The sequence below is a fragment of the Pholcus phalangioides genome, unplaced genomic scaffold, assembly GCF_987345545.1.
Source record: "Pholcus phalangioides strain wild (caught in Gottingen) unplaced genomic scaffold, Ppha-v1.0 ptg000013l_1, whole genome shotgun sequence".
In the NCBI taxonomy this organism is placed as follows: domain Eukaryota; kingdom Metazoa; phylum Arthropoda; class Arachnida; order Araneae; family Pholcidae; genus Pholcus; species Pholcus phalangioides.
In genome coordinates, this window is record NW_028301606.1 from 12,405,743 (window position 1) to 12,417,791 (window position 12,049).

General features: G+C 31.2%; 1 protein-coding gene across 4 annotated transcripts in view; it reads left to right on the forward strand.

The window, feature by feature from the left end:
- The window catches only part of LOC149078611 (fat-like cadherin-related tumor suppressor homolog), a 568,053-nt gene that overhangs the window by 409,116 nt on the left and 146,888 nt on the right, over positions 1-12,049 (forward strand). For all 4 annotated transcript variants that reach the window (XM_089240739.1, XM_089240741.1, XM_089240740.1 and 1 more), the window contains one exon: positions 4,060-4,121. In XM_089240739.1, the coding sequence (XP_089096865.1) occupies positions 4,060-4,121 (62 nt within the window). The remainder of the gene's footprint in view (positions 1-4,059; positions 4,122-12,049) is intronic.

The window sequence follows — 12,049 nt, forward strand, 5'->3', positions numbered from 1 at the left end:
AAACAGTAGTATTTATTGTCATCAGTAACTTCCGACATTTTTTTTCAGATAACATATTTACATATAAATTATGTAAATACTTAGAAAACTTTGAAAAACAGACATTCAATTTCTAATACATAATGCATTAATTAAAAAAACCAATGTAGCTAAAGAAAACAGAAACTCCTCTAATCCCAAGACGAATGTTAAAAGGCAATATAAAATTCACATTTCTCGGAAAACATGTCACATTTTATTCGAATGAATTCGGATTATGCAAAGCAGGAGAACGCCAAAAAAACATTTTTTTCCCCCTCGGAATAACCCCACAAAATGATAATCTCTTTGCATTTAATGAGGAAAAAGACATTTTTCCCCTACTATTTTCCCATTTCCTCCGAAATATTTAATCGGAATACGAACAAGGTTTAAGTGTCCTCATCGTTGCGGGCAGACATTATTGGGTATTGTGTATAGCTTTTCCCCCTTTTAATATTCATATCGAAATCGCAACAGTATTTATGGGTAAATAGCAATCGAACAGAATGACATTTAGTTTATTCATTAGTTATACTAAAGAATTTCCGAATTTTTTTATTTTTGTTATACCTCATTTTTGCCGCAAAGTCGATCGAAAAAGAAAATGTGTTTTTCTTTTCTTTTGCAATCAGGATGGCAATTACTTATCTGTCACGGATTTTCTCTTTGAAACATTTTTCTTCCACCATCTTAAAAAATATTAATAATAATAATGAAAACGCGGATTTCTTCGCTTATTTTTTATACCGCTGTGGAATTTATCCTTGAAGGATCTTTTGCCCTGTGAAAAAGAGTACTTTATTGTGTTAGGTTATTATTCTCCTCAAATCAGTGAGATAGAGAGAGAGCTGGGGCAGGAAAAAAAATGGATTAGAGAAGAATCTTATCTTTGTCATCGATAAGTGGAGAAAAAGAAGTATAAATAAGTAAAAAACCCTTCCCCCCACGAAAATAGAAGCAAAAAAATACCGGAAAAGAATATGCTTTACGTATAAAAGAAGTGTTTTTTTTTTGTTGGAGTATGGATTCCATGCTATTATTCCGCTTTAATCAACAATGACCATCTGCACGGAATGTAAGGAAATTTATGGTCGATGACAATATTGCCTCGATTTTCCTATTATTTTTCCTATGGAATTTATTGATGCTTGTATCTTTCCTCGCTTCATTGTTATTTCTGAGCCCATTGTTGTAGCTTTTGAATCAATATTTCTTCTTGTTTCGAGGTGTGTTAACAGAGATTTTTCGAAATTTCGTGAGCGATAATTGAAATTCTTAAGTTATGCAAATTTTCTCAACAGTCGAGACGTATTGGATAAGGACTGTGAAATGTGGAAATTGAACGAATAAAAATGGGCGTTTTACTAAATGCACATATATTTTTGATGATTTCAAAATTGACGTCGTATTATTTTCCATACAGGGTGTCCCATGAACTCGTAAATCATTTAAAATTCATAAAAATTGAAGGAATTGATTATAAAGTTATAAAGCTGTTCTCACGAAGGGGATTTTTTTTTTTTTTGGTACAGAACAAAATTATTTCAAATTTTTGTCGATAGAGTGCGCTGGGGAATGGTTGAACCTGAACCTTCCTTCAATCTCTTCTTTGTTCAAAACGTTCGTAAAACTTCTGCTAGCTTTTAGTGGCTGAGGTAAAACAACTCCACCTTAAAGTGCTGTATTTACGAATGTCAACATCACAACGTATTACCATCACCTTATGTAAGTGCCAGTAACAGGAAAATTAATAAATTACCTGTTGATCTCCCACCCTGCATTGTATAAGACTCTTTTTGCATATACCCTGTGATTTTCTTACTTAAAGCGCCCTCTATCGACAAAATATTTATAACAGTTTTTGTACCAAAACACGAATTTATCTCTCCCACTTGTGAGAATAACTATTTCTCACAAACCGTATTCAAATATACTAATTCCTCCAATTTTTTAACTATTTATCCATTTATGGAACACCTGTAGTTATCATTACATACGGTATTTCATCAAAAATGTCTGATAATGATAAAAGTTCCATTAATGATTCCGAAATCAAATTGAAGTTGAAAAATGATCAACAAGAAAACTAATATTCAGCTGTGAATTGCCTTCAGTCAAAAAGATTTCAATTAGTAAAATCTATATGATTCTCAGATTCTCCGAAAAAAATTTACTTTTTAAAAATCTGGATAAAAATTCGCTGTAATATCAGTAATTAAAGTTCTTGATTCTTTTAAATTTTAAACGTGCTTAAAGTCTTAAGAATTTTCAAGACATGAAAATATACGTGTGAAATCCAGCTAAAAATAAGAGTTTCAATTACTATTATCCCGGTGAATTTTCATCGAAGCGTTACGGGCTGAATATTTTTTTCGTAATAGTACAAATTTTAACTAAAGCATTTCAGTGAATGGAGGTCCGTGTAAATTGTGCAGTAAATTTTCAATTTTTACACCAACTTCAATTATTGTGTTTTAAGAGAATGAAAACAATCGCAAATAAGATTTTTCCCTCTGTTTGCGCTGATATTTTTGTCACATTTTAATTTAATTTTAGAATTTATCTTAGAATTTCCTTTCCGGCACTCAGTGAACTCGCTTATATGTAGTGTATATTTGTCTGTACACGCATACACGTATATTTCGCCGAGTAATAGTCAAGTAATTAGACCAGTGCGTCTCTAACTAGCGATCCGCGGGATGGTCCATGGCTAGCTGGAGTTTCCTATCCTGCCCGTGTCATATTGTGTTACTGAACTTCAATGTCTAAACTAATCATGTTTTTGAATTCGAATGCAAGTTAATTATTTAAGATGCACTTGCACATATCTGTTTGAAGACCTATATAAAAATGCTCTTTGTTGCATGACTTTTTCTCCAGTTTTTCGGTTAACACAATAGAATATGATTCTTGTCTCTGATTTACACCTACAAACAGTTGGTCAGTTCTTTTCTGCGTTTGAAGTTCCCCCTCCCCCAGATTAAAACAACGGTATCTGGTTTCGTATTCGCGAACGTCTTTATACTATTGTTCGCAATCGACGTAAAAAATTACAGCTTTTTCCGGTCAAAAAATAACCTGATAACATGATTTTTTTTGTTTTTTGAGTGAGAAATAAAATTAACGAGATTAAGAAATTTGTTAGAAAATGTTTCAAATGTATATTTTATTTTATTGATTCATTTTGAAAGTTCTTAACCTCTATATTAGAGAACTGCATCGAAAGAGATGAGATGAACGAAAAACTGCATCAAATTGGAATAAAAAGGGAATTGAAAGAAGAATTATAAATAAGCCATAAAATTAAGAACTATCAATTTGTCAATTATAATTCAGCATTAACTTTTTGAGTATAATAAATTATTGGTTATAATTTTAATTTTTTTTTGAGAGAGTAAAGATTTATTTGTATGAATAAACTACATACAACAACATAACAAAAAAACAACACAACACATGAACTAAACCCAAACTGTATACAAGGGTATGATTTCCCAAGGGACCTATGTCCGTCCAGGGCAGATCCATGAAAATTACACAAAAATGTTTTCTCGTGGCAAACACATCGTTTAATATATACAGTACACGTACTGTATGTGTGACACGTACACCAAATACGTAACACAAATCAATGTTCACTTTTGATCATTAAAAGGTGCATAAATGTTTTTTTTTCCCCCTTTCTGATGTCAAGATTTGGACTCAAAGAACGGATAGCAATCAACATTGAACAGTACCATCTTCATTAGGGCAGAAATATTCACATCACAGTTAATCCTAATCTAAAAATTGTTTACAAATTTATATATATAATCATTTTTTTTCCCCTAAAAAAGAAGTTTCTTGGATTTTGTTGGGATTATGCGGCCCACTATTAGTTTCTTTGGGGTCGGCAGTTTGGCAACCCTGCTCTATACGAATAAATAGAATGATTATAGATGTTTATGTGATTTAAATTTTAATGCTTTCATAATTTTATTTGTATAATAGCCCCGTTAGTAAAATATAATAATAATAAATTTCGGTTTTAATTTTCAGGTCTGACAACAACTACTTCTCGTGCACTGGACAGAGAATCTCAAGCGGAACATGTACTCGAGGTAAGTTACTTCATTTCCTCTTACATTTTAAAACTAATCTCAAATTAAACAATATTAATTTCCTTTCCACAAGCCAGGTACTGCTCACTGAAGCATCTCAGAGTGTTTGATGCTTGGGCTTAATTTCGTGCTCGCGAAGTCTTCACTGGCAGCATATTGAACCACTTTATTCAAGTTGCACTCGGGAATTCGCATTATGTTTGAACGTATATTGAAATTTGTTGTTTTATTTCTGATACTGCGAATAGGCTGTTGTCACGAAAAAAAGTTGTGCTAATCTTATCATGGACAGTTGATCAGCATATATTTTTAAATGATGTAAAACAAAGACGTTCGACCTTTAGGTGGATACGAGCAACTTGTTCGGAAACATGTCGCGGGTTCAAGTGATCTGGAACTATGTCACAAGTCATTCAAGTGATCTGTAAATATGCCGCGAAATTAATCTCAAGTGAGAGCTACCAGTGATCTCAAAATGTGCCGCTGGTCAGTTTAGTGATTTGGAACTGTGTCACGGTGATCTCTAAATATTTCGAGATTCCCTCAAGGGATCTGAAAATGTGGCTGCGAGCCCTTCGGTGGCCTGAAACTGTGCCGCGGATTTCTTAAGTGATCTGAAATTGTACCGCCTGACACTATAATATTCCATGATTCACTTAAGAGATATGTGAATGTGCCGCGGGTCACTTAAGAGATATGTTAATGTACTGTCGTTTAAGTGATCTCAAAATGTGTTGTGTCACTTAAGTGATATGTAACACTGGCGCGGCCACTCACGTGATGTAGTACTACACCATGAGTTGCATTGAAGTCATCTGGAAATGTGCTGCTTAAATATAGTTCCCACACACATTTATACAAAAGTAGATTTGAGGTCGCGGGCCACATGAAGTGATTCCGAGGGCCACATTTAACTCAAGGGTCATGGGTTGAGCATGTATAATGTAATGTACTAAATATATGCAGCGAGTAGAATCGGTAAACAACGTGAGCATTTCTAAAACTTTCCGGTAGATCTGAAAGGGAAAATCTTTATCATAAAAGTACGAAGATGCACCAAATTTTCCAGATCCGACACTCACTTATACTTCCTGGTATATATCTGGTGATACCTGTAACTGAAAATTAATTCCCATCACAGAATTATGTCAGATAGTATCTTATAACACGGTAATAGTGCCGATATCTTATATTTCTATATGTAAATCTTTCCTAATCCAAAAATTCGCACGTAATCAAACTCTAATACATAAACTTCTTCTTTATCTTTCACATGTATATAATATGTACAGTATTGTCGAATAAAATAAATTACAAATGCATTCTTGAGAATCTAAATAACAAAAAGAACCCGAATAAATCCAGTTAGTCATTGATTAGAGGTTGTGAGAATTTTAAATGGAACTTTTTTGTTGAGGAAAAAGAGGACAAAATTCATTTGAATTCCTAAGAATATCTGTATTTGAATACTTAAGTACCTAATTATGAAAGAAATAAAATAAAAACCATAAAAATGAAAAAAAAAAATTCAGTGAGTTTGAATTTGTTTAATATTCAAATTAATTTCAAAGAATTTTTTTTGGAATAATTTAATTTTTTTTATTTTTTGGGAAAAAAAACACGCTTTTTTGTTCACTTTTTTTTTGCAAACATTGGTTTTTTTTTTTTCAATTTGAGTAATTCTCTCATCGGAGAAATCTTTAGATTTATCATATTTTTCAAAAAAAGTAAGCATCAAGGCTTTTTAATAAAAAGTATTCAATCGTAAACTAGATTTTATTTGAAATTACATGAACATTAATTACTTGATAAATTGCGTACGAAATGTACACATTAATCAATGCTTTAAAATATTTTAGTTGGTAGGTAGTACACAAATCAGTCATTAATTCGTGAATCACTTGAATAGGCAGATATACTCTATTTTGTATCTTTATTATCTTCAATGCAACTACTAATTTCAAATTTAGTTAATAATTTTCATTAGCTCGTGCACAAATTTGATGTGTGTTTATCCAAATTATTGAATTTACGATTCTTTCAGGTCTTAATAATTGGGATAAACAGCTGTATGAGAAAAATTATGACTAAGATTGTAAATAATAATTTTCAACTACAGGGTGGACAAAAAGTCCGTAGAAACTTTAGAAATTCATTCAAATAACAGAAATGAAAAACAGTTTGCAGGGTTAGCATCGCTAGGTCACGGGAGTTTTTTTGATAGGGAAAAGAATAACTCAAAAACAGCCGAGATAGGTGGCACTGACGTACACGAGTCAAAGAAAAGATACTCAAATAACGAACAGAATGCCTCCAAATCGCTTACTACAGCAATAGTGCTCGGCATAACCACCACCAACGGTGAACTGGTGGCGGATTAGGAGCGCAAGTTCTTCTAACCGTCTCATTTGCATATTTTATTTTTCCGGCTTTTATTCAGTTTTAAAGTTTCTACGGACTTTTTGCCTACCGTGTATTTGATAGCCGTTATTTGATTTCAGAAATACAAGTGGAAAACTCAGTATTTATTTTCATTCAGACTAGAAGTAACAATACGTGCTAATATTTGTTCGCTGCTTAGGTTAATATAACTCCATATTCATCATTCACGGTATAGCTCACAGTACAATTCGAACTTTTATTCCAGCAATAAAATTAAATCATAAAAATAATTTAACAAAATATTCTGCTATGAATGCAAGAAGAATTGTAGCATAAATTTGATTAATTTTTCTCGCTATATTTATAGAAATTATGAAAATTCTTAAGGAAATACATTTTCTTGTTCGAAATTTAATTGAAAAATTTTAATATCTTCACGACTGTGTTTTCTAAAGGTTTCAGTGAAAATTTGAGTCTTAGAAAAGTATTTGTTAATTTGTTTTTGAGAAATTGAATTATCATTTTAAGCTTTCCATTCAACGTAAACGTGGCTTTAAAATGCAGATCAGTTTCCTTAGAGATTAAGAGAAAATGTACTAAATTAAATGCAAGCTGTGCCCATAGCTCAGTTGGAAACTTATGCGCATCGAATACTTATTTACAAGTTTTTCTCAGAATATCAAAAAATCTGGTTCGTCTGGATGCTAAATAATATGTTAATATATTGTTAATAACTGTAAGTAATTTATAATAATCCTGTATGTTATTAATCTCTCTAGGTTTCTTTATAATTTTGTGTAACATGTTAAATAGATAAAACCTACATTATAATATAAACCAATCATATAGTAGTTAAAATATATGATAAAAAATATATTTTAAGAATGGGAGATAAAAAATTTAATAATTTCTACTGAAACATTTTCGTTAGATAGTTCAACATTCGAGTTCAAAAACGAATGTATTTGAAAATTTCCTTTTTGTGAACGCGGAAAGTGTTAAAAATACGCAACGCGAGAAGTTTACAAAAGGAGAAAAATTTCATATAAATGATTCTAAAATAGAGTTGTATATTTCATGTCTACAATATACCTTTGTATATTGCAGACATGAAACGCGAAGAATATATTCTAAAAAAACACATGGAACTGCGATAGTTTCACTCTCTTAAATTGATAATTAACAATAATTAAAGAATTATAAAATTTTTCTATTACCTCAGTCAAAAAAAATAAATGTTTATCATTAAAATTTTCATCTATCTGTTATATACCGAAAGAAATTTTCCTCTCAATTACTTGACGGAAACATCTCTTGAAATCAATTTTTTTCTCACTTCTTACAACAATTTTTGCATCCCAATCAAAAACTTCTAACATCGATATCTCGACGAATTTTGACTCAAAAGTTGAAGTCTGTATTTCTTTCAATGTAAAATATAAAGAGACGATGAAAAAATTTGAATTTACTGCAAAGTTTCACCAACTAACTATTTTACATTAACATTTTAATATTTTATCAATTTGTTTAATTTAGACGTTGTCCTTCCGCCCCTTTTTTTTACACTTTGATGAAATTTTATCCTTTCGGTAGATCTTATTCGGATTTTTACCCTATTTATAGCATTCCCTACATTCAAATAAAGAATTTCTAACATCTATGTCTCGACGAATTTCTACCCAGAAGATACAGGTTGAATCTTTTTAATGAAAAGTAGAGGAAGGAGAAAAATTTCACCAATTCCTTTTTTTTCACATTTTTGTATTTTGTTTAATTTGGAAACTTTTCACGAGCTCATTTTTTCTCTCTTCTCTTTTGCTGATCATTAATAAAAAAAATTCTACATTAATTTTAAAATCAACCAAAGAGAATTTTCATTCATACTCTGCGAAACATCCCATATAATAGAATTCTCATATTTTTTTCAGAAATTATCATATGCAAGGAATTTTTTTCACAAATTTCTTATATCTCATAAATTTTAGGAATATTCGTCTTTATTTCAAAAAAACTAAACCTTGAAAAACTGTAACATTTTTAAATATAAGAATCGGTGTAGATTTCGTAATTACAAATTACTCCCTCTTACCCTATTTAGCGACTGTCATAACAAACATTTTCCCCACCTTAAAACATATTATGCATATTCCGATCGTTTTCAAAATATCCATTAATGTGAAGATATATTTTTCATTTTGTTACGGTTGTCTGATCAGCTCACTTAGATGACATTAAATGGAATTGAACAAAGTATATCGAAAAATTTGCATTTTAATAACATATTTCTCCATTCGGTACATCTTATTCGGTTTTATCCCTATGAGATATACAAGTATCATCCATAAATCCAATGCAAAACTTTTCTTACGTGCTTTTTCTTAAAGCTGTTCTCGAAAGTAGATTAAAAGATAAAATGTTTTGTTCTGGTTATATATATGAAAAGAGAGAACTTATATATAAAACTTTTGACCTTCTCTTGTCGAGGACAGATATGCAGTGCAGGTGTCTGCGGAATCGAAGATACTGTGATTTTCCGTCATTCAGATCAAGAATTTAATACTTTGATGTCTCGAAGGATTTTTACCAAAAAGTTACAAGTTGAAATTCTTCCAACGTGAAAATGGAGGGGGGGCGGAAAAATTTTACCAATTTACTTGTTTTCTGCTTACATTTTTTATACTTTTTTTTAAAAAAAAATGTCCAAGCACATTTCTTCTCTCTTCTCTTTTGCTCTCATTCTGGTAATTGTTGAAATTTCACTTTAATTTTAAAATTAACCACAACATTTTCATTCCTTTACGACTCTGTAAGAGAAATATTCCATGTATAATGATAAACAAAATGAGTTATTTTTATTATTATTATTTTAATTTTTTTTTCGAATTCAAGGCAAAACTATTTATAAAATTTGTAGAATATCAGATTTTTTGGAATAATTGTGTTCAAAAACGGAATAATACTCATTCTTAGCTACAGGATATATCGGTGGTGGAGATTTGAGATGATAAATTACACTCTCTCTTGCCCTATTTATTGAGCGCATAACAAACTTTTTCTTCATTCCATCATACGTCATGGGTATGTGTTAGATGGATCTAACATATATCCGATCGTTTTGAAAATACTCATTTGTCTAAAGATAGGTTTTTTTTTCTGGTACGGTAGTCTGATTAGTTCAAGTAGATGGCACTGAATAGAATTGAGCAAAGTTACATTTTAATAACGTATTTTCTCTATTCGGTACATGTTATTCAGCTATTGTCCCTATGGGATACAAAAGTACCAGCCATAAATTTCACGCGAAATTTTTCTTTTTCATAGAAATGTTCTCGAAAGTAGATTATAAATCTGTAAAATACAGTATTTTTTATTCTGGATGTGGATGAAAAGGAAGAACTTATATAAACCTTTTAACCTTCTCTTGTCGAGAACAGATATGTGCATATATAGTTGCAAGGGCAATCAAATATGCTGTGATTTTCTGCCATTCACAGCAAGAATTTCAAAATTCGATGTCTCGGCGGATATAAGATTAGGTAGAATATCCATAAGTTTTAGGTACAATTTTTTTTTTCAATGCGAGATGAAAGGAGGCGGAGAAATTTCACCAATCTACTTTTTTCTCTTTTTCCATTTCTATAATTTTTTGGAAACTATCCAAGCACATTTATTCTCTTTTCTTTTATGCTGATCATTTCTAAAATTTTACTTTAATTTTTAATTCAACCACAAAATTCTTATTCTTTACCGAATCGATATGTGGAATATCCCATGTATTATACTGTCAAACAAAATGAGCTCTCACTTCTTTTTAAACGTAATCAAATTCGAAGTAAAACTATTCACAAAACTTGTAGAATATCAGAAATGTTTGAATAGTTATGTTAATTTAATAATACTTCTTCACCGAATAATACTCGTTCTCAAATACTGGAAGCATCAATGGAGATTCCAAGTTATAAATTACTCTGTCTTACTCTATTTAGCGAGTGTCATAACAAACTTTTCCTTCATTCTAACATTCTCAACATAACATATATCATGGATATGTGTGTGTATGTTATACCCGATCATTTTGGAAATACCCATTAGAGTCTAAAGATAGATTTATTTTTCAGTCACCTTACTTAGATGATATGGCCGACAAAGTATATCGAAAAGTTTACGTTTTAATAAAATATTTTCTCCATTCAGTACATCTTATTCGGCTTTTGTCCCCATGGAATACCTAAGTATCGAACATAAATCTCACGTAAAACATTTCTTTCCTGTTTTTTCTTGAAGATCTTCTTGAAAGTAGATTAAAAGGTAAAGTATAACATTTTATTCTGGTTATGTATGAAAAGCGACAACTTATAGAAACCTTTTGACCTTCTCTTGTCCAGGACAGATATGTGTAGGTGTATACACAATCAAATATGCCGTGATTTTCTGTCCTTTTCTTTCCATAGTTTCCGCTCAATCTTTTATTGTCCGCTTTCTTTTATCTCAATGTGCGCCTATCGGCTTTATCTCTGGTATAGTTTCTAAGGGAATAAGATTTGTCGCTGTTATATTAAAGTTATTTTCTTTTCGACCATGTCTACGTTTTCTTCCTCTATAATCCCATCTCATTTTCAGGGCTACGGTTTTGTCGAGGCTTATTCTTGAACGAATGATTTTTTTTTATATGTATTTCTTCTCTTCAAGTTTCTGATCTTATTTCCGACGGACACCATAGTTATGATACAGGATCTATGATGACCTGGGGTTCTGGAAACATAATTTCATTTCTTTCGTACATGCGCGTATATACTCATATACAAGTTTATGTGCTTGGAGAAAAATCCTTTTGTGGAATATTTCTCCGGCTTAGGATTGATTTCACGAGATTTCTGGTGACTTGCATTTATTCACTATTATTTTCTTTATTAAAAGCTATACGCGAATATCTTCTCCTTATATTGCATTTTCCCTGCACTGGCTTTCATTTCTCAGATACCATCTGCTAAGAAAATGTTTTGCCTTAGGCCATGATGATGGAACTTTGCGAAACGTTTCTTCGAATAAACCGATTCAATGTGACTAAAAGTGTCACTTAAATCGAAAATTATTCAAGAACACTCACATTAACCTCCACTCAACTTAAAATGAATATGATAGAATATAAATTCAATCGGGTAAATGAATTTCTATGCAGGAAGAAAACTTGTGAAGACAAATTGGAAATATTTTTAAATTAGTTTTGTAAAATTATAATTACATGGTAGATAAGTCGCATTGTTATAGAGGTCCTCTGAAAACAAGTTAAGGAAGTTAAAGATTTAAATGGTGTAGCGACCCCTGACTTCAGAATGTCAATTTTTTCAAAATTACTTGAAAACATATTTGAGTTGATTGCAAATTGAATGCAAAAGCATTCGTGTAAATCGGATCGGTTTTTCTGGAATACAAGGGAAAAAAGGGAGGACTGTGTAAAAGTAACCAAGAATGGGTTTTTCTCAGTTCGAATTTTTGAAGTTTTTGCCGATTATCCATAAGATTTAACAAAACATTGTTACAGTACT